The sequence below is a fragment of the Penicillium daleae genome (genome assembly GCF_028827525.1).
Source record: "Penicillium daleae strain IBT 16125 chromosome Unknown utg000006l_segment0_segment0, whole genome shotgun sequence".
Lineage (NCBI taxonomy): Eukaryota > Fungi > Ascomycota > Eurotiomycetes > Eurotiales > Aspergillaceae > Penicillium > Penicillium daleae.
This window is the reverse complement of record NW_026623154.1, coordinates 1,811,753-1,833,921: the sequence shown is the minus strand read 5'-3', so window position 1 is coordinate 1,833,921 and position 22,169 is coordinate 1,811,753. Positions and strand designations below refer to the sequence as shown.

The following is a 22,169-nucleotide window of genomic DNA, read 5'->3' as shown; positions in this document are numbered from 1 at the left end:
TCCGACTTTACGGCCGTTTGCGTTATCCTCCCTTGCGCTTGAAGTCTCCATTTCAGCCGCAAGAGTCAGCCTTACAGATTGTGAGTCAATACCATTCATCCGTAAATTTGGCCCGTTGATTAGAGTTTAATATAAGCCAATTGTAGATATTATCGCGTTTGGTCGAAGTGGAATGGTGCGGGCTCTCGTCCGAAAATTTTGGACCGAGTTTTCATTCTCGCAAGGCTCGTGTCGGTACGGGACCTAGTCATTTTGAATTATTGGAATCAGGCGCCCCGAACTAACCTGCAAAGCGATTTGCCATTGTAGATCTTTAACTCTCTGCTACTTCGGTACCGGAGATTTATTCTTAAATCCGAGTCTGACAAATGGAGGGGCTCGAAAGTAGGAGATGTTCGTCCGTGAATTCGTGATTCAACATTGAACAAGCGCCTTCCGCCCTGTCGGGTTTAAGATCGCCTGTGGCTAGCTCGACCTCACAACAGAGTTCCTCACTACTTTTCAGGCTGGGCATATTTGCTTCTCAATTTAGAAGGTGAGATTGTACTTGTTCTGATCCGAAGGTGTGTGTTCTCGTATGCTACTTCATGACCCTGGGTGCGAGCCTGACATATTCTGGACTCATGTCGGCATAATGTTGCCCCGAATACAGCGACCCATCATCGATCTGATTTGGGAATCCCACTCAATATCCTCGCCCTTGATAGAATCCAGGTCGTATTCGGAGTCGGACTCGATTTTGATGGGGACAGCCGCTGTCATCCCTGGCTGAGCGAAGTGGTCCTTGTAAAGAGCGTTGTAGAAGTCTGGACAGTTGAAAACTTGTTAAATTTTGCTATCAAACAAGTCCTTTTACTCGTTCAGAACTAGTTCGTTCTGGCTGGTGGGGAAGGGGGCTTGAACAGACTACTTTGGGACATCCCGGAACGCGGCAGAACAGCCCGTTGCAGTGGATTCGGTAGAGCCCTTCAGGCTACTTTGGATCAGTAATAATGTATTAGAACCCTTCAAATGCTAGAATTGTACCTCAAGAGTGAGTGGAGGAAGGTTGAGGTCCTCCTTCGACTTGAAGCTGGCGTACCACTTGAACGCGACCTGGCATGAGCTGATGCATTAGTTTCTCGCTCCATTGATCGTTCTTGGTTCAACCCACGTGGTTTCGGAACTCGACCCCGAGACAGATCGACTGGTTTGGATACTGCTATTGGAGCGGTGACTGTTCTGTCTTTGACAAAGACAGGGATGCGATGAGGGAGAAACGTCTGGTAATTTACTGGTATTGTGAAAACAACAGGGTTTGATTGGCTGATAAAGTGAACCTTTACTGTAATACTGTAACAAAGGAAAATTGGATACCTAAGGCCGCCCAGCTGAGATTTTTAGTACAAGAGAGACTCCCTCTAACTAACTAGCCTGCAAAGGGTATTAACTCTCTCCCCACTCACTATCTAGCTCCGTGTCTCAGCAACCTACCCATTGCAACTAGGTACTGATACCTGCCCATACATATCATCTTCCTGTCCAGGCCATGAGCTCGATTGTTCATATTTACGACTGGATCAAGGCGCCCAACATTATCTCATTGCTTCAGCAGAATCAGGCCCCCCAATTCGACGATATTAGAAAACCTGTTCCCGTCGTAGACGCGCCAGCCTTATCATGATATGGTCTACGGTAGCATTCATGAAGTGTGACACATAGATATACCCTGCATCAAAGGACGAGTTAGTCAAGTCGAAGTCCAAAATCAATACATAGGTTGTATATCATGCGGTTGCACTTCTGTTACTTTACCACAAGCATATGGGAACCAAGGCTGTTGGTACGGGCGGTACCAAGGACCTCGGGTTGTGGAAGATCTAAGCAATCATTAAGAAGGCTACTTAGGTAGGGATGTTCATAGCGATGTGGATACCGAGGACGCCAGAAAGGTAGCGGAAGCTACAGAGACAAAATCCCTAGCACAGCACTACTTTAGCCCGTTTCGCGAGAACTACCGTGCCCTTATCACTACTGCACTGAAGAGACCAAATTGGATACTTTGACGGGGAAAATGTGATACACAAAGTGGCAGAGAGGATTGGGAAATTTTACATTGATATGAGGAGCTGAGGGCTGTCCCTGGGCCATGCGAATTGGTCACAGCTCCCGGAATCCTGAAATAACTCGGTGTAGGGTCAGAGAGTAGTTATTTGTATGGATTCTTGGAGCGTACCAATATCCTTGCTTACTTACCAGTGCGGCTAATAAAGCAGATCCATCAGTCGTGATAGAGAATATCTTTCCGGATCGACCACTCCTGCGAATGCAATTGAAGCGGCAATCGCCAACCTCCACACGCAAATCCCTACAAGTATGAGCTGCTGGCAACTCACAGTAATCTGTGCTACTGTAGATTAGATATGGGAGGGAATTGTTTATTTGAGAAAACCTGATACGCTGCAATTCTCATAGTGATGCAACGGTATGTTCTTAAACGGCTTTATTGGCCCTCGTAAGCTATCATTAATGGCGGTAAACATATTCGCCAGCTGGAAAAAGAAGGCATGAACAAGGCGAATAACGAAAAGAGAGTACCAGAGATTAAGCGATAAATTGAATTGACACATTGTACAATATCAGACTTGACATCCGCGAAAAGCCCCACCATCCATATACTCGGTCGGCGTCAACGCTGACATCGACAAAGCACCAGACTCAGTCCAATTACACAAAATCATAGATAAAATATGGCCCATCATAGCAACGCTCTTAGGTCATCATAGCGTTCCCCACATCAGCAGCATTTTGGCCAGACAGGTTAGCCACGGCATCCTCTGCCTCGTAGCACAGATCAATGGTTGACTGGGGCGCATTGCATGGGCTGCGTAGGCGGTTGCAGATCAGATTAGCCACACTGCCGATGGTCGGTGAGGAACCGAATGGGAAATCGGCCTGGTTGCGAGTGGTATAGGCGTATTCAGTGCGACCATCAAGACCGTACTCGTATAGAATGTACGGGTCCGAGCATGTGCCATAGTCGATGTTACCGCCACCTCCGCCAGTGTTTGAGCAGTCATCAGAAGTCACAGTGGTCGTAACTTCGAGAGTGTCCGTTCTCGTGACGGTCTCGGTCGAAGTGATGACCTGCATGTTCGTGATCGTGGTAGTGTCGATGGAGGTCGATGTCTCGGTGACAGTTTCCGTTTCAGTGGATCCAGGCTCTATCACTGTTGCTTCTCCCGTCGTAACGGTGGAAGTAGTCGTGGGTCCCGCTGTGGTAATAGTTTGGGTCGTGGTTGGTCCATCAACGGTGACGGTAGTTACGTCCGTCGTAGTCGCAGTACACTCGGTGATACTGGAAATCAAAGTATCTGTCTCAGTGACAGTGGCGGTGCCGCTGCCGTTATCAATAGTAATAGTGATTGTTGTAGCAGGGACTGTGCTCGTGCTATCCATGCCGTTGTTAGTATAGATTCAATCGATTCACTGGGCACATGGATAATCTTACCAATCGCTAACGGTCACGGTGGGAAGATAACCGCCGCCATCACCACCCCCCCTCCTTGGCCACCATCTCCAGCCTCCATATCCTCCGTGTCCACCGCCGCAGTGGCCATCAGGCCCCTCTTCAGCACCCTGTTGAGGACTGTGCGTGAACTCATAAGCCAGACCATAGTCGAAGTCATGGTCCTCGTGGAAGTTGCCAACGTTTGCAACGCCATTGGTTCCTTCGGTCAACCCAGGAATCCCTCCTGCAGCTGGATGAGCCATGGCAGGAAGGGCGTGCATCAACAGGGCCGAAAGGGCCAGAATCTCCGCGCGACAAGGCATATTGGAACTGGATGATATTAGTGAAAATCAAAGTAGTTGGGCCTGAGCGGAGGAAAAAGAAGAAGAATAGAGAGAAGATTGGATCAGAATGAGTATATTCTGGACTAAATACTTTACCTCTCCTTCAAGTTAATGTTGAGCTAGCAATCTCCATGCTGCTGATCCCGGTAGATACTTCTTCTTTAGGACATCGAACAAGAAAATAGTTAAACGGTATGCTCTGAGGTCGGTCCATAAGATCAAGAATGAGAGCTAGTCCCACAAAGGTGCCACGATGGGGCAAGCCGAAGCTCAAACTTGATCAACGGTAGGATTCTATCTCTGAGCCCGGCTGGCTGGGTTGAGGCTCCTGCCAAGCTTCAGCCTCGGAGCGCCAAGAATGTTTGAATCATGATACTTACAGCATTTTTCGGTGGCAGTTCGGGGGGAAAGGGTGATGGAAATTCAACCCCTTGAGTCCGGATTGGTTGGGGGATCTACTTTTGTTGTATTTGGATAAAGTCGCTTAAATAGGAAACCCCTTGCCTGCTCTGGCATGTCAATGTTTAAAACAACGATTTACCAGTACCTGGAGTTCATGATTGATAGATCCTCTATGTTAATTGGGTACCGGAAGTTCTTTTCTACAGAAGATCTCAAATTCTGGGTTTGTACATTTACCCTGACCTCCATCGTCATCGAAAGTAGTCCTACCTTGCACCATAAGATATGATTTCAGCAAAGGGATCTCACAGAACTCGCACCCGGCGATCACCCATTAAATTTCTAACTACAGTACCCCCGGTGAAGATATATACTAGGGCTAACGCTACACCTACGCCACGGTTCTCTAGTACGCGACCGTTCCATGATGAAGTTTATACCATAAAATGTATACAGATGCCTCTTATTGGGGAGTTAGCGCAAGTTCCAGGCTTGCATTGGCACTTCAGCTAGTTAAATTAGCATTATTGTAAGACACAACATTCATACGAGTTTATCAAGGTACAGGGTCTTGAATCCTCATCCAAAACACTGCTTACCACCAAATAGCAAGACAAATAGACCAAGAAGAGTTCCCAAAGCAGCACCAAAAAGCGAATATCTCCTCATGCCAGCAGAAACCACGAAATTCCAATGTCCATAAATAACCAATCCCAATAGATGCAAACGACCCGGGCTGGGCCAGACATCATCGGCAATATCAGGACGAGGAAACACTCACCGTTTATTCAGCTTTATAGCGACGAATGACCACGATCGAAAAAGCTCGACATTCGACCACGAAGGAAGCCACCGGCGATACTGGGCGACTGAGTTCCAGGCACAATTCGGGTTGGCACAGTCTTCGGCGAGATGGATATCAAGTTGTAGGCTTGTTCGGAGGGCCCAGTCAGGCCAGCATAAAGCGTCGTGGGCTGAGAGAGTCGGTGGCATTGCTCTCCGCGGGACAGGCTCTTGGGGAGGGAGGTCAAAGACGTGCTCTGACGGATTGATCCAGCCGGGGTGCCTGATAACGGAAACTCCTCCGAATGAGACATACTTCTTGCCAGTAATTATGGGCTCATCTCGGGCGGCAGTGACATCGGGAGGCTTCTTCTTGGCCTGCAAGGACGAAGGAGAAACCGAGGATTGCCGTTCTGACGAATTTGCTGAGCTGCGTGGCGACTGAACCCATCGACGAGGTCGTGCCTCTCGGGCCTGTCGTCTCTTCACGAGCTTGGGACGGAGAAGAAGAGAAGTAGGAGAGGATGGAGATAAAATAGGGATGGGAGGAGAGGGAGGAAGAAGAACCTGCTCGCGTACAAGAACAGGAAGGCGAGATCCTTTTTGGAGCGTGATGAAGGGACGTCGAATAAGTGCCTGTCTAAGGCAAGAGTTGGCAACGGGCAGGCGAGATCGTACTGCGAGCTGAGTGGAGGCAAGATACGAAGTCATTCTGCGAGAGTTGATAAAAGAGATGAAAGAGGAAGGAATAAGGATGAGAGGGCTAACCATTGGCGCGGAGAAGAAACGATAGAGCAAGATGGAAATGTAGAAGTGAATCATGAATGGAAGGAACTTGATAACCGTAATGGTGTTGAAGAGAAGAGGAAGGAACAGATGAGAGAGCAGAGGAAGAGTTGATATGTTTGTAACCACAGCGACACTTCTGGTAAGTACGTTCGTCCCAAGTTGAATCACAATAGCATCAAACAATCAAGCATGATCTCGTCTTGTGCGTTGCCAGTGGTAACCTACAAACATCTTGATTGCTGTTTACGTTTGATATCAAGCCATTAGACGAAGAGCCCTTTGAAATCATGACTGGGGTTCAACTGCTGAGTTCTTATTAAAGATATTCCTAACTTGATATCAATTTGACTTACCTCGAACAGTCAAATATAACGATTCTTTTACAAGGTTATACCAAATCCACCCGTGTCAGCTAGACAGACATCTAGGTAGCTGATATCGAGTCATGAATCTCTCCCATCGCGTACGACGAACTTGGATATCACCATCTGCGCCATTCTACCAGGAGTTGCCAGATATTGTTCAAGCCAGACCTAGTCTACTTACTCCAAGTTGGCTGGACTTCTCTACATTTAGAGTGACATGCCGTTGATGTCGAGGAAAGTGTCGAAGCAAACGATTAATATACAAACAATGATCATACGCAGTGTGATGCAAGTAATACAGCTCCAAAACCCATCAAGGCTGATGAAGGAACCAATGCTTGTACAGAATAAATGTATTATTGTATCAACCAGCAAACATAATCATATCACCGAAAGTCGAAACTCGGAAGTAATGCAACGCTTTGTAAGTACACACCCACCAATGTCTTTGTCCATTGTGGTTTATTCATTTTCTGATGAAAGAATGCATACAAAAAACACAAAAGGAGAAGCATAAAAGGCGTAGACTCATAACAAGACTGGATTCATTACTCAATCCGTGGGGGACTGCGCGATTTCTTGCCCATGGGACTTGCGCTAGCCCTATATAGCTCAAACGGTTAGCGTTTATATCTCGGAAAAGGAAGGCGAACTGCATGTAGGCAAGGCTACTCACGATCGCCGTCGTTCACCTTCCTTCCTGAATCCTTCGATGATTTTGGCCATTTCCTTGCGCGAGGCGCTGGGGTCCATCTTCCGTCCGCCGAGACTCATGCTGACCTTCTCGTGCGCACTGGCCATGAGGAGTCGCTTTAGAAGGAGATGGCGCATGTTCATGCAAACGAACACACCGCAATCACTTCCTCCATCTTGTTGGGGCGAGTCTCGCAGGTGTTGCCAGGCGAGCGGGCGTCCGAGGAGCTTGCTGAATTGTGTGGTGACGTATCTGGCCTCGTCGTGGTTTCCAAAGACCAACGAGTCATAGTGGAATGCAATTCCATCAACGATGGAGATCAACAGTAATGACCAATGCGTGCCACCTTCTGCTTGTGTGACGTTATGGCAATCGTTTATGGGGAGGAAGACGTGCGTGGTTCGAGAGAAGTCGGGAAGAGCTTGGCGGAGGGTGCGGGGGTCGGGTGTCTGGAGGAGCATGAACGACATGCTGGGTCGGAGGAGGACGATGTTGGAGGTCTTGTATCGGGAAAGGAATTCATGTTCCAGGTATCTAGAGCAACCGGATATCAGCGTTGGCTTCGGGATCGTGTCGAGTGCATGGTCGAATCGAGGGACCCTACTCTTCCCAAAAGGAGATGATCTATGGACGAGTTAGCGTCAGCTGTACAAACCAGATACGACTCGCTCTTAAACCCACATTGTCTGTGAGCCAATCGTTCTTGAGAGATTGCATGTCCTCTCGCGTTACTGCAACTGCATCAGCCAAATTGTCTAGAATCACCGCGGGAGAACGTATTCGTACAGCGAATGTCGTAATCTATCGGCGCGCAAAGACGTTTTGTCAGTATCCCCATTCATCAGGAGTAACTCCGAAAGGTGTTCAGACTCACAGCTCAAGTAGGCATCATCTGGATTAAGCTGCGCGAATCAGAACCGGACGTCAAGACCAAGACCAGACAAAAGGCAACTCACGGTATCACCAAACCGACCCCTCATCCTCCTCTGCAATTTACCCAAACCGCCGTCCAACATATTGATCCGAATAGCAAATCTTGAAGAAGCTGGACAGATCAGCCAGGCCCAAAAAAACAATGTCGTCCCGCCACAAGAAGATCTCCCGCTGCGCCACGGTCAAGTACGCGCAACACCAAGAAACGATGACTAGGCGACTAGATTCCGAGGTCGACAGCCACAAAATCACGATCCACGTACCGGAATCCGAGACCAGACAAGTAACCCCAACACAGAGGATACGAAGCGATCACAGAGACACCCGGAGGACGACGGATAACGGCAATGAACCGAGTCGAATCGTGAGATGTACCGGCAGTTCTTCAGCACTGACCGAGTGGGGAAACCGATCGGATAGCACTCCGGATTGGGCGGCGCTTCGGCGAGGTAGGCCGGTCAGCCCTATGACGGCGCGAGTGTTGAGGAAGATTGCTGTTCGGGTTGGCGGGGATTCGAGGTATCACAGTCGTGCGCTTGGGCACCGCACGATGATCTGACTCGTGTAAGCACAGGTCCCGCTATGGTTCCGGTAAACTCGGTGGGGTGCTCGTGACCGGCGGAAGGAAGGAGGGATGGATGGACCCGCGGTCTCGGTGACCGAGGCTTGTTGGTGCGATTTTGGGATGGATGCGATGGGTATTAGGAGTCAGGCGTTGCCGTGGACATGTAGACTTGAGGGTTATTTACAAGAGAACTGGCTCAGGGACGGAGGGAATGATCCCTGCAGAAGTCGGGGTGTTGGGCTACTGCGTCACATGTGGCGCGCTGGCGGGTCACATGATAACGACACCGAGTTTCTAGATCGATGATTATTTGACTAGGAGGATGAATGCCCTTGACAAGACTTGAAGCTGGGTATTCAGAAACCCTTCTAAATCACTCTTTCTAAGGCCATATGATGATACGGAACATCATAGTGTACGGAAAAACTCAAATATGGAAACAAAAACGAAACCGAGGTGTAAAATACTCTACATCATGGAACGCTCATTCAACTGATCATGATAAATAAAGGGGGTATCTAAGCGTACATGACCGGTTCCTCCTGCGTATTCAGGGACCGGAATTGATAAAACAATTAACTCATAAGCAACGTCCATCAACGCAGCTTGGGGGGCTCACCCGGAGCCAGAGCGCAAAACAAAAAACAACCGTCGGAAGCAGAGGTGAGCCCTTACCTGGCTTTATCTGGCACATTGGCCTATGATGAAGTAAGAATATGGTGACAGATAGCCGGAACATGGGTGAGGGCTCGGTAAGACTAGCCGCCAGCACAGGAAACAGGAAACAGGAGAGAACAATTCGTGACGCGAGGGGTAGTGGTGAGATATGTAGTTGGCGTTGACGCTCACGCCAGCTTCACGAAATGCTTGTTCCAGATCCACCCCAGAGTCTTCTCTTTCTCGGTCTTCCGCCTCTGAATTTCGGCCAAAATGATGGCACGAGCGCCGGGGTCCATCGCGGCAAGTTCCTCAGGAGAGACTTTCAGGTCTTCCGTATTCTCGTCCTGGTTACACGCGAGCCAAAGTTCACCCTTTTCGCCATAGACATCAAAGACTGCCCCGGACTCGTAGGTCAGGTATGGGAAACCTGCCTCGCTCCGGGGACGGTCGATGTCAAACTTGTACAGGCTGGCTGCGACAAACAGAACTTTGGCTCCTTCGGGAAGAATCTTGGGACCCCGATGGACCTCGACCTCGTTGGGAGAGTCTGACATTGGCATGGCGGAAGAGAAAAAGCCAGAGTATCGATCAGTGGGAGACGTTGGCGGATTTTTGTCGCTATTGGAGGCACTGATCACATCTTCGAGGAAAGGCGTGTCCAAGCTCAGACTTGGCAGGGAAGGGAAGGGCTCACTGTTGGACCGCATATCTGACGAAGACCCAGGAGTGCTGGTCACTTGTTGCAAAAGTTGACTTCGTCCCAGGTCCGGGGTCTCTGAATATGGCGCACGTCCAGAGAAGGAAGAATCGGCCCGATGGCGACTGGTACCAGACTGACTCATATTGGGAGACTGGAAGAGCTGACCCACCCCCAAGTCGGTAGAGACCTTTGGCGAGTCCTCGGCCATGGAGCCAGGTCGATGAGAAGAGCTGTTCACGGTGGAGGGACGGCGGGGGAATTGAGATTGGAATGAGTATTGAAGTTGACCAAGTTGACCGTATCAGCAAGCAAGGACCCATTGCAGACACCAAGTGAGAGCACCTGGGCTTCGGCGAAGCTGTAGTCGCTGCTCCAGTCGTTGATCATCTTGCCAAAGTCATCAGGGAAGGTGTCGACATAAGCTTCCATTCTCGTCTGGAACATGCTCCACCACAAGGTCTGCAGTTGAAGCAGGTTTGTCATCACAGCTTCTGTGAGTTTACCCGTCAAAGCAAAGAGTTTGGGCAGTTCATCTTTGAGGGTGTCGTTCAATGCAATGAACTGCTCGCCTTGTTCAGCGGTCTTCTTGTCAGGCTTGTCGCCGCGGTCCTTGGCGGCCTTGAAACGAGCATAATCCAGAAGACGCTTGTTGCGCTTCCTCATGACTCGCTCAGGTCCTTGGTAGAGTCGAATGATCGAATCAAACGGATCTTGCACGCGCTTGGTGATCAATTCGAGCTAGGGAAATACGGTTAGAAATCATTGCGTCTCAGAGGGTACCCTGGGAAATCTCACATGTTCGGGCAGCGCGACGGAAACAATCTCCTGGAACGACGAATTGAAACGGCGCCATTTACTCTCCAACTCAGCATAACTGGACTGGTCCACGTCGATAACATTTTCAATGGCCGCAATATATCCACCGAGCTGTCTCATTGCTTGTTGGGTGTTCTCCTTATATATCACCACATCGTTCTTGATCACATGTAGTTCCGCAAAGTGCTCGCCGAACTTTTGGGACAGATGATCATACTCTTTGTCTTGAAACATTTCCGAAAGACCAACCTGTTGGCGCAGTTTCTCGGTTCGACGACCGAAAGCCTTGGACAACCCTGCTCGTACATCGGACTGATTGCGCTTCCGACCAACGGCTTGGCCCACCAATTCCGCACGCTTCTTCATCTCATTAATTCGAGCAGTCATATCGGTGACTTCTTGGAAAGCAGTCTGAAGATGAATACGATCCGGGTGGTCGGTGGGAGTCGTTTCAAGAAGCTGGAACAGGAAGAGCGGATACCTCGTAAGTCGTTGTACAGGCTTGACAATGAGGGAGTCGAGATCCCACGCGTCGGTAAGATCCGATGCCCATTCACGACACTCATTCAGCCAGATAGACACCTTCTGATTGCGGTGGAGGATTTGAAGCTTGTTGTTGGCAGCTCCTTGATTCTTCAAGTACTCGGTATACACCTTCTCCATCTCGGCCAAGTGGATCAGAAAAGCCTCGCCAATAGCAGTGGCACGATCTTTTTCGGGGTCGGTATTGCCCTCATCAGCACTATTCTGCTCATCAGCGGCTTCGACAGAACGACTGTGACGCGCACTACGCTTGTTGTTCCGCCGCTGAGACTTTGACATGATATAGATACTGCGAGCAGCTCTCTTTAGCGTGTCTTGGAAGTTGAAAGAGAACTGCGCAAGCTGATCGGAGTTGGAAAACAGAATCTTGACATCCTCTGCAGAGAGATCCAAACAAGATGAGGAGGTGCCTTTGTAGATATCTTCAACCACCTTCATATCTTTGCCAAATATGTTTTCGGTCAACACGAGCTCCCGAATGATATTGTACCGTTTTATCAGACGGGTCTGCTCGGACGAAGGAGACTCGGGCGGCTCAGCCCCAATGAATTGTTCTGCGGATGGAGCCAAAGAGGTTGTAGATGAGTCCGCTGCCTGAGGTGACTGTGTGGGATCTACTCGGTGGAAAGTAGAATCTTCACTGCTTTCAGTGCTGTGTGCAGCGCGCAGTTGTGGGATCTCAGGAAGGGCCTTCTGGTTGGTGTCCAATTCATTGCCGGAGCGGAAAGTGCCAGCAGGCAGCTCTACAGGTCCACGAGCTGGCGGCTGGATGTTGGTTGACAGCCCGAGGCCGGAATCATGACTCTGCGAGGCCTCGAGTTCAACTGCGGCTGTTTGGAGGCGTGGAGTGGGCAAGCCATCAGCCGCAGCGCCACCCTTTTCACCTCCGGGCGTGGTAGCCTCGTCTTCAGCAGCGATCTGCATCCAGTCCATAATAGATGGAGAAGCATGTTCCCAGTCACTTGGTCCAGCCAAAGTTGCTGAAGGCTCTCCGGAGAGATGGTCCAATCTTTGGTGGCCCGGTCTTGGTACTTCTTGGAATCCTGGCACAATCTCCGCGACGGGGATTTCCTGGTATCTGGGAACGAAGACCGGATTATCTGTCAGGCTATTGGAGTGACCATGAGCTCGAGATGGAGCAACGGGGGCCATGCGGCCAGCTGGAAGATGTAAGTTGTTCACGGCACTTCCAGAACTGTTATTATTATTGTTTCCTGCTCTGCCTCGGGTCAATTCCTCCAGATAGAGCTGAGTAACACGGCGAGAGTCCCAGCGGCCTTGTTTTGCCAAACTGGGAGGAGTAGAGAATGCATGACCGGATTGTGGCCGCTGCGAGGTCTCAACGGTGTCTGGTCCCATCAAGCCGATGTCTGCTTGGATAGGAGATGTAGTATCGTTCTCGTCGATCGAAGGTGAGCCTGTCGAAGCCGCCGAGCAAGATTGAGTTGCTGGTTCCGTCGGCTGGTCATCCTGCAAACCTGCATCATCCCCACTTTCCTCGCATTGTTCATCACAAGTCGAGGTCTGATTGTTGTGGACGGATGAATCCCACGAACTCAGACTCCATCGGTTCTGCGGGTGATCGGCATTTTGGACCTGCTCCAAGGGCGCAGATTGGGGCCCCTCAGTGTCTGTACTACTGCCAGAGCGCAAGTACGGCGATTCACGAAGCATGATTTTGATCGATGCCTTGTCATCATTCTCCGATAGACTGCAGTCTGGCTCGTCACAGGAATCGCTGCTCGAGCTTGATTCGCGAATCTGCATTATGTGATTTAACAGGGTTCGATGAGACAAGCTGGGTTTCCGCTCAAGCAAGCTAGACTGAGGCTCGGGGTCGAACTGGGTGACGTGAGTATCGTTCGAGCCTGTCGTGATGGCCGATTTGGGCTCGACGTCGTTGGCGTGATTCTGATCATGCGCCATATTACGTGGTTGGTGATGAATGCCCTCAGGATTTCCCAGCGTCGGGGAGTCCATCATCGTGTGCGGCGCATTATTGTCTGTCACATTTACCGCCGTGTTTAGGTGGAGTTGAGGAACAGTGCGTCGTTGGCTATCCCCGTCGACGGGCGCGCTGGCCGAATGAACTACCACCGTGGTCATCTCTGAAGAGGGTAGAGCGTTCTCATTAGCGGTTGCAGCACTGGGAGTTGTCTCCTGCTCATCCGTTGGAGTGCCAGCGTCTCCGTTAGTGGCTTTCTCTTGTTCTCGAGCACGGCGTCGAAGTTCAGCAGCGGCTTCCTCCTTTCGCTCATTCTCCTGGACTGTGCGATTGAAAGCTTGTTGGATTCGCTGTCGGCGAGTTTCAAAATCGACATTACCCAATTCGGATCGTCGGAGTCGTGTCCGAGGGCTGCGTGGTCGCTCAATATCACGTTCGGATTTTTGTTGTAATGTTGATATCCTATCGTTAATCCGAGAACGCGGGGACATTGGCCCACTTTGTGAGATCGGCTGGCGAGGTCGTGAGCTGCGTAATGGGGGTGATTTCTTTGGAGGCGGCGCAGCAATGTATGCTTGGAGAAGCTGACTTCGTTCGGGGACTTGGGTACGGCTTCGGCCGATCGTCATGTCACGCCTACCACGCGCCGTCATCGCAAACGAAGCGGGTCCGGTGTCCGCCATGCGGGGCGGACTGTCCTTTCCAGACGGTTTGGGAAGGCGGCTGCTGCCCTTCGGAGCCAGAGGAATGGCGGAGGACCGACTGCTAAAGTTGGAATTCGAGGTCGGTGAGTGGCACTCGGGGCCGGAAGCAGTTGGCAGACGGTGCGATGAGACGGGAATGCGGGATCTGGAATTTGGGCTGCCGGGCGACCCATCACCCGGCTTTGTCTGCTGCAAGGACACCGAAACCGCCATGTCGGGAGTCCACGGATCGGCAAGGGGCTCCCTTGAGGGATTACTCGCCAAGTCACTTCGAGCTCTGCGATGATAGCTGCTTGCACCGTTCGACCCAGTCTGTACTGCTTCAAGAGAGCTTGTTTGTCCCAGATACCATGCGGTTGGCGTTAATGGTGACCGAGCCGATGAAGGCTGAGACTGGTCGGGGAAAGCTGGATTCGGACTGGGGAGGCTCCCTTCAGAGCCTCGACGTTTAATATGTGAAGGGATACCAAATCCCAGGTTGTTCAGCTGAGTATTCACCGATAACAGCTCCCCAAACAGTGGTCGTCGAGGATGCGACTGCGGAATGCGCTGAAAGAGCGGAGGAGGGATCACGGCGTCCGTACTTAACGGATCTGGTCCAGGGCGCTCGAGCTCCGGTGACGAAGGTGTTGGATCAGCCTGGAGCCTAGGGTTGCTCGTGGAGGAGACTGGCGGTGGAGATTCGCCGCGCAGGTGACGCCGTCGCGGCAAGGTTCGTGAGGGGTGGTCGCTCTCAAAGCTTCCAGAAGGACTTGCGGCCCGGGAGGTGGATCGAGAGACGGTAGGTAAGGGAAGAACTTCGTCGGAGGTTTTGTTGAATTTGTTCACCAGGTCTTTGAAAGAAGGGTGTCGGGCTCTTGAGGAGGAGGAAGATACCGATGCTGACGGACCTCTCAAAGCAGACGAATCAGACGTCGACCGATACGCTGGCCGTCTAGCACGCGAATAGTCTACATTATCTGTTGGCAGCGGGGACACCCTGTCCGTTAGGTCGCTATAGCCAGTTGTGTCCATCCTTGCACTTGTCACATTGTCGATTCCGACCTTGCCATCGGTTGCCGCGGGCACACCTTCACTTCGGTAGAAATCGTCCGGGTTGGAAGAGTCAAGGCCACGAAGATCCTGTTGTACCTGCACGGCGACGAGATAATTGGCGGAGTCGGGGCCTGATCGGAAGGAGGGATACGTGGAATTCGAGAGGGACGAGGCGATGGGGGGTGTCTCAAAGGAAGAGGAGCTGCCACGATCGGATTGGCTGACAGCGGGCGCTGAGGATTGACGCCCAAACGGAGGCGGGTCGTGATTCCGAACACCAGATGCCTGTTCGACACCGCTGCCGGACATTTTGCATATTCCAGGCCAAGCGACGTGGACTGATGCGTTGGCCCGGGTTGGACGGAACGGACGCCCAACGGATGATATCACAGAGGGAATCGGCTCAGGCTACAAAACAATCGCTGGGTGGCGCACCCCCATTCAGAAGCATGTTCGAGGCAGCCAGTCCCACGGAGAGTCGAGATCTCGAGGTTTTCGAGAGTGGAAAGGGTGGGGGGAAATATTGAGAGGAAATAGCAGGGCGGGGAGGAGAGGAGGAGCGGGAGAGATCTCGGAGGTCTTGTTCTCGTCCGAGGTGGAAGCGACGATCGCGCGGCGGTGGGAGAACGGAGGGATCGGCCGATGAGGTGTGCGAGGTGACTTCAGACCTGACGAGCCACTCCGGTCGTAGTAGACTAGCAGTAGCCTTGAGGGGGGGCGTCAGCGGGAAGAGCCCGGACAAAGGTTGGAGGACGAATGAGAGCGGGCGCCAGGAGTTAGCGGCACTGACGTTTGCTCGTCTCTTCAGCCAGATTTGTCTTCTTCTTTTGCGAACAACGGGGAAAATGATAGGGCAGACCGCCGGGTCAGATCGTTAGCTTCGGGGGGCCGGCTGGGAGGGGGGGCCGCTGGCTGGACTGCAGTGTCGATCGCCAGGTCTGCAGAAAGAAGCGAACGCGAGATATGATAGGGAGTAGTAGAAACCAAATACTTGACAGGGAAGTGGCTGGTGGGAGAGAAAAAAAAGGTACGGAGGAATAAGACAGGTTAGGTTTGAAGATCGGTGAGTTTGAAGGATTTGAAAGAGAGAGAGAGAGAGAGAGAGAGAGAGAGGGTCAGGTCTCGGGTTGACCAGTCGAGCACATGAAACCCCGACAGCGACTCGGAAGAAAGAAGCGAGGTCTTGATCTTTCGCACAGAAGTCGTCAGTCCGTCGTAGGTCCCATTGTGAGTAGGACCCTTAGTCAGGCTTTGGCGTCTTCGAAGATGAAACCGTGGAAGCGTGTGGTGGATTCCCTCCTTTGTTCATTTGAGACGCGATTCTTTGATCCCACATACGGGACGGAGTACGGAGTACAGCTATCAAGTATGCTGATTCGGTCAACGACACAGAGTATGCAGACGGACACTGAACTTCGCAGCAGGGTCTCTGTATCTCCTGTCACTAGTGTGCAGTGATAGTCCAGTATCGACTATACCTTATTACCTATCGGCAGGCTTTTCTAGTATCTCGGAGTATATGGGAAATTTAAGCCGGCGATGAACCAACTTGACCTGCCATGCACCGTCTAGAGCACACACGTCTTAAATATTCCAAGTACGCCCGTCATCTCTCCCCTGAAAATCAGGAACTGTCCGTCTGCAACATCTCGAAATCCCCAAAAAGAATCCAGGAACATCCAGTTCCCCCTGCCCCAAAGTCCGCCCAAACATGGAACGGGCTGACGCAGTGGGGACGCAATTGCACACTGAACCTAGTTCCTGAAGGCTCGTTGTTAACTAATAACTAACTCGGTTGGTACTGTGGGTTATGTAAGTCCCGTATAAAGTGTACAGGCCTTTCTAGACCCTCGCCCCGTTCCGTGGGTCACTCGATTTTTTTTCGATTTTTTTTTTTTTTTGGAAAACATGGTCCGGGCTGTCTGGACTTTTTAGGCCATACAGTAGTAGTAGAGTATACATACTACAATACTCTGGTTCACTTGAAGTTAAATAGTACTGAATGACTACGTATCTCATGATCGAGGACCGGCAGTGGCTGAAGCTGCCTGCCGTCCTGTGGTACGCCTGAAGTCAAATCACTTTGGGAGTATATGCTGGAGTAATCATGACCGAGTTATTTACTCTCAACTCCAGGATACCAGACTCACTACCCCTGTTGGTCGCACAAGGCGATTCTGGCCGGTACTGACAATTTGTCACTGTATAGTTAGCATGCCGTTCGTCTGTGGATCTTTGGCTTGGTTTCAGACTAGAGGATTGTCGCACGGTTTAACCAGGCTATGATTCAAGGACGAGATTTTCAAGGAGAATCAAAGAACCTACAAATGTTGTATGTCAAATAGTTCTACGGCGCTACTATATTATACAAGTCCAATTGGAATTTCCTGTTGAAGAAGCGTACAAAGTGCGGGTGTACAGCTGGACAGCATCCACCGACTCTGACCCTGTTCCTGTCCCTGTGCCCGACCTGACGCAGGTCCCCAAACTCTCTCCTCCGCCGAGACGCGTCAAACAACTCGCGTCCACACCACCCAACTCAACGACGCAATTGAACCATGTAAAACTTTCATTGGAACAGTGCCCAAGTCACCAGTGCCTCGTTCTCGAGGTCTAACCACGCCCCAAAATAAAGAAACATGGGCAAAAAACGGAAGAGACCCGTCAAGGACTCCGGTCCCACGGCCACGTCTCAGCCGAGTATCACTGCATCGCCCGGTCGTTTCAAAGTCACCACTGGCCCAACATCGCAAGACGACCAAATCACAACACACCCCGTGATCTCACTCTACTACCGACAAGTCCTAACTCTACGACAATACCTTCTACGCCAACTCCCTGCCTCGTCTAAATTGCGACGGCGGCGCATCGCTTCCCTGCGCCCATCAAGCCCGCCACGTATACCGGAGTGTGGCGACGACACGGCCTCTGCACTTGCCGACCTGCTGGATTCCACGCTGGTTGGTGTGCTGAAAGAATCATCGGCCAAGGTCGACTCCGATCGTCAGCGCGACTATCGGGCCTTCACCCAGTCCCAGTCGCGCTCGATCCTCGACAGCACAGACACGGGGCCAACGTCGCCTCAATCCGAGGTAGGATTTGCGATTGTCAGACTATACATTATAGACAGACCGCATGCACCCAGTTACGTTGTTTCAGATGGCTAAGCTCTTGTCGCGCAGGTGGTCAATTTTGTGATCGAGTCGCTCTTTGCCCGTACCCCGGGTTATCAGAAGCCTCAGCACTTGCTCACGCATGGGTATGGTCCCCATCGACCGACGGACCCGAGTATCTTGGAAACAAGTATTCTCGGTCTTGTGGCCCAGTTTCCGAATAAGAATGTCCGGACCCTGAAGGAATCGCCATGGTCGGATGTTTTGGGCCTTTTGGGCCAGAATGGGGATGACATTATGATGAGATTGTTGTTTGATTGTGGGATTTTTGCACCTGTGAATGTCAAGAGGGGTGTCTACTACCAATTAAGCGGTGTGTATAAACTGCCTGCTACCTTTGGATTGCATCGCCTAATACTAGACGCAGGACTGCCGTTGTCGGAGCTTGGGCCTTGTGATCAGACATGTGCCAAGCGTGCAGAGCATTCGACAGATTCAAAGCCCGCCAAGACGGCGAACAAAGAGGATGAAATCCCCAAAGAGATTAATGGCTGTAATAGCATTGTCTTCTCTCGCCGGCGTATGCTCTATGGCAGATCTGGAGGTGAAAGCAAAGGACAGATGCGCTCTGGCCTTGGAGACACGCGTATGCTATTCCCTCCTCCTAATCATCCGTCTGACCAGCCTTGTAACGAACCCTCAGACGTACTCAATCGATACAACGTGCTGGACTCGGAAGCGCAGACTGTCCACGTGACAAACTATATTTTCCCGCGACAATTCGGCCTGCAGAATGTGTTTGCGTCGACAACCAACCGCAATGGCAGCACGCAGAACAATGTCTTTCGCGAATCGGAAATATCCCAGCTCATAGAGAAGGAGCAATTGCGCCGCCCTGCGCCCAAGGGAGATCAAGTACGCGAGGATAATGTTGAGGCTGGTACCAAGCTGCCCAAGCGGCTTCGCGGTCAAGCACTGGACCTTGTTCGAAGGCTCCGAGTTCGCCATTCGAAATGTCCATACCGGCAGTTACTAGACTATTATTGCCCTGCGGAGGTAAGTTTTCGCGATTGATGTTTTGATTGTCTTCTGATTTTGTACAGCTTGTTGGTCCATGGAAACTTGGCGCTGCTGCTTCTCCTGTGAAAAGACGAACGGAGAACGGCGAGCTAGTATCGTCAATTGAGGAAGATCTGGTGACACAAATCCAAGCCAAACCCCCATGTTCCACTCGACTGCCAGATCTTCAAGGTCAAACTCCTGAAACTACTGGTAACGTTACCGAAGGAAAGACCGCGATCAAAGGATACCAAAAGGGCAAAATCAACTTGACTGATTATGCCACTCCCACATCCGCGGTCTCGGCATTTTGTCGTGCGGTACTCCGTAAAATCATACCCCTTCGATTTTGGGGGGATGGCCCGGAAGCCTTGGAAAACCGCAAGATTATCATGAAGCATGTGGATTCCTTCGTCAAAATGCGTCGATTCGAGAGCCCCAGTCTGCATGAGGTGTGCAGTGGCTTGAAGGTGAGATTCGTGGTTTTCGGATATTGAAGAGTGGTGATTGCTAATGGAAGCATTCCTATAGATCACCCCCATCTCCTGGCTAGCACCTCCGAAAATCCAGAAGCCATCGGGATCTGGGTATCCAAAGATCGCGCTGTCTGATTTTCAAAAACGCAAAGAACTGCTGCATGAGTTCATTTACTACATCTTCGACTCAATCTTGATCCCTCTCGTCCGTACCAATTTCTACGTCACCGAATCTCAAACCCATCGCAATCGCCTCTTCTACTTTCGACACGATGTGTGGCGAAGTTTGACAGAGCAACCGATGGCAGATCTCAAAGTAAACATGTTCGAGCAACTCAAGCCTGAAAAGGCACGCATCATGCTGGGCAAGCGGTCACTTGGACTGGGTGCACTTCGTTTACTTCCAAAATCAACCGGGCTGCGACCAATCCTGAACCTGAAAAAACGCGTCTTGATGAAATCACAGTGGGGTAATAAAAAGACATACCTGGGGGCAAGTGTCAACAGCAATCTTGCCCCCATCTACAACATGTTGAGTTATGAGCGTGAACGTTGTCCCGAGAAGCTCGGCTCGTCCTTGATGTCGGTGGGAGACATGCATTCGAGGCTAAAAGAATTCAAGGATCAGCTCAGTCAACGAGCGCCTGCATCGACAGGACCGAAAGGTGCCCGGCTACCCCAACTGTTCTTTGTCAAGCTTGATATTCAAGCCTGTTTTGATACCATCCCGCAGAAGCAGTTGCTACATCTCGTCGAGCAACTGGTCTCTGAGGAGTCTTACCATGTCACCAGATACGTGGCCATAAACCCTGCTTTGCATGGCAGAGCCAAACGGAGGTTCCTCGGACGCGCTGCACCTCCGAACAAGCAACAGTCTTTCCCTGACCTTGCTGCGGGTGGCACGAATAGTGCTCCCAACACTGTGTATGTCGACACCATCAAGCAGAAAGAACACGATGCAGATGAGCTGCTGTGTCTCCTAGACGAGCACGTACGGAATAATCTGGTCAAGATTGGAAAGAACTACTTTCGCCAGCGTAACGGTATTCCCCAGGGTTCCGTGCTGTCCAGTCTGCTATGTAATTTCTTCTACGCCCAGCTGGAACAGCAGGTGTTGAATTTCATCCAGCCTACTGATTCGCTTCTCCTCCGACTGGTGGATGACTTTCTACTTATCACCACGGATGCCACCCAAGCCGCCCAGTTTCTCCACGTCATGCACCGTGGTCAGCCTGCGTACGGTGTCTCAGTCAACCCAGCCAAGAGCATGATCAATTTCACCGCTGCAGTCGATGGGCTCTACATCCCAAGGCTGGAAGGCACGGCACTCTTCCCTTACTGCGGCTGCTTGATTGACACTCATACACTCGAGATCCACAAGGACCAAGATCGCATGCTGGAAGGCGGCGCCTCTGCCGCAGCCACACTCTCCAACACCTTGACCGTCGAGACCAGCCGTCTCCCCGGGCGCGCCTTTAATCGCAAAATGCTAGCACTACTGCGGCCCCAATTACATTCGATGTACCTAGACGCCGACCACAACACCCGCGCCGTCGTACTATCCAACCTCTACAATGGCTTCATCACCGCCGCGATGAAGATGTACCGGTACATGAAGTCCCTCCGTGGCCACGTCCACCCCCAACACCCGATCATCATCCAGACCATTCATGACCTGGTCCAGCAAACAGCCAACCTGATCCAGTCGCGACGAGCCTCTCGACCCGCGCCGTTGACATGCTTCGTGCAGCTGTCTCACCTGCAATATTTGGCAGCGGCCGCATTCCGCTTTGTGCTGAGACGCAAGCAAACGCGGTATGCGCCTGTGCTCCACTGGCTGGACTCGCTAGGGCGGGCGTCGCGCCCGGCGACAAATGCCGATGTGGTGCGTCTGCTGCGGGTTGTCAGGAAGGGTGATGCGCTATTTGAAGCTTGGCGGTTCTAAGAATAGCTTGTATGTACCACTGTCTGGCGTATGTAGGTAGTCGTTGAGGGACAATCGATAATACATCAATTAATGCCAATAGTGGTCTGGGATTCAATCTAAAATCCATTATCTCCTCTGTGGATGATGTATCTTGGATCTATTTACCAACGGTCGCCAATTTCCCCCCCCGGTTTATACCGGCTTATCGTCCAATGAGAATCGCAGAGGCGTGGGCAGCCCGCGGAACTGTTGGCGATGGACGAGCACCCGAGTGGACGAGATAGGCTGGCCATCGCTGGGTCTTCAGGGGAATTCCGATCGATTTGAGCTCAGATTTATACCCTACTCGGTAGTGGCTCTCGAAACAGGAACAAGAATCTACCGAGATCGGCAGCGATCGTTGCCCTCTGCAGGGGAACTCTGATCGTCTTGGGCGTGTGGGTAAGGGGGTACACTAAAGTACTTGTGAAATACGTATTCAATGCCATGAACCCAACGTATCTTGCAAGTATCTCCACTCCTATCATCGCGACATTCTGAATCCCGTCCCTGGTGTCTGTTCTCGGCCAGACCGCGTGCGGCATCTGCCTGAGGCTCTCCGCTTGCAATCCAATTGCCAAACCCGCTTCCTCTCCAAACTCCAACATTCGCTTTCATCCCAACTCTCGCTCCACAACCCTCACACTCCTTTTCTTGTTGTGCTTGTTTTTTCCTGCTTTTTTCTTCTCTCAGAAGAACTTCATTCGCTTCAACCCTTCGTTTCTTACTCCTTTGACCCCCTCCTCCTCCCCTTCTTCTACACCCCCCTTGGCGGCCCCCATGCTCC

The 22,169-nt window shown here is 51.3% G+C and overlaps 6 protein-coding genes across 6 annotated transcripts; 1 reads left to right on the top strand and 5 right to left on the bottom strand.

The window, feature by feature from the left end:
* Positions 1–2,751: 2,751 nt before the first annotated feature.
* On the bottom strand, positions 2,752–3,813 carry N7458_006396 (uncharacterized protein; the record flags this gene model as incomplete). Its single annotated transcript, XM_056909778.1, has 2 exons — positions 2,752–3,430; positions 3,491–3,813. 2 exons carry the CDS (start codon positions 3,811–3,813, stop codon positions 2,752–2,754), a joined length of 1,002 nt encoding a protein of 333 aa, XP_056765482.1.
* Positions 3,814–5,013: 1,200 nt separating this feature from the next.
* N7458_006395 (uncharacterized protein) lies at positions 5,014–5,730 on the bottom strand (the record flags this gene model as incomplete). The annotated part of the gene is made up of 1 exon (XM_056909777.1): positions 5,014–5,730. The coding sequence occupies one exon, from the start codon at positions 5,728–5,730 to the stop codon at positions 5,014–5,016; it is 717 nt and encodes a 238-aa protein (XP_056765481.1).
* Positions 5,731–6,721: 991 nt separating this feature from the next.
* On the bottom strand, positions 6,722–7,883 carry N7458_006394 (Ulp1 protease family protein; the record flags this gene model as incomplete). The annotated part of the gene is made up of 6 exons (XM_056909776.1): positions 6,722–6,776; positions 6,850–7,401; positions 7,472–7,491; positions 7,549–7,598; positions 7,742–7,769; positions 7,824–7,883. 6 exons carry the CDS (start codon positions 7,881–7,883, stop codon positions 6,722–6,724), a joined length of 765 nt encoding a protein of 254 aa, XP_056765480.1.
* Positions 7,884–9,210: 1,327 nt separating this feature from the next.
* N7458_006393 (uncharacterized protein) lies at positions 9,211–9,933 on the bottom strand (the record flags this gene model as incomplete). The annotated part of the gene is made up of 1 exon (XM_056909775.1): positions 9,211–9,933. One exon carries the CDS (start codon positions 9,931–9,933, stop codon positions 9,211–9,213), a length of 723 nt encoding a protein of 240 aa, XP_056765479.1.
* A 26-nt stretch (positions 9,934–9,959) lies between these two features.
* On the bottom strand, positions 9,960–15,077 carry N7458_006392 (uncharacterized protein; the record flags this gene model as incomplete). The annotated part of the gene is made up of 2 exons (XM_056909774.1): positions 9,960–10,463; positions 10,521–15,077. The coding sequence occupies 2 exons, from the start codon at positions 15,075–15,077 to the stop codon at positions 9,960–9,962; spliced, it is 5,061 nt and encodes a 1,686-aa protein (XP_056765478.1).
* A 2,330-nt stretch (positions 15,078–17,407) lies between these two features.
* N7458_006391 (telomerase reverse transcriptase) lies at positions 17,408–21,361 on the top strand (the record flags this gene model as incomplete). Its single annotated transcript, XM_056909773.1, has 4 exons — positions 17,408–17,860; positions 17,951–18,937; positions 18,985–19,410; positions 19,472–21,361. The coding sequence occupies 4 exons, from the start codon at positions 17,408–17,410 to the stop codon at positions 21,359–21,361; spliced, it is 3,756 nt and encodes a 1,251-aa protein (XP_056765477.1).
* Positions 21,362–22,169: the final 808 nt, after the last annotated feature.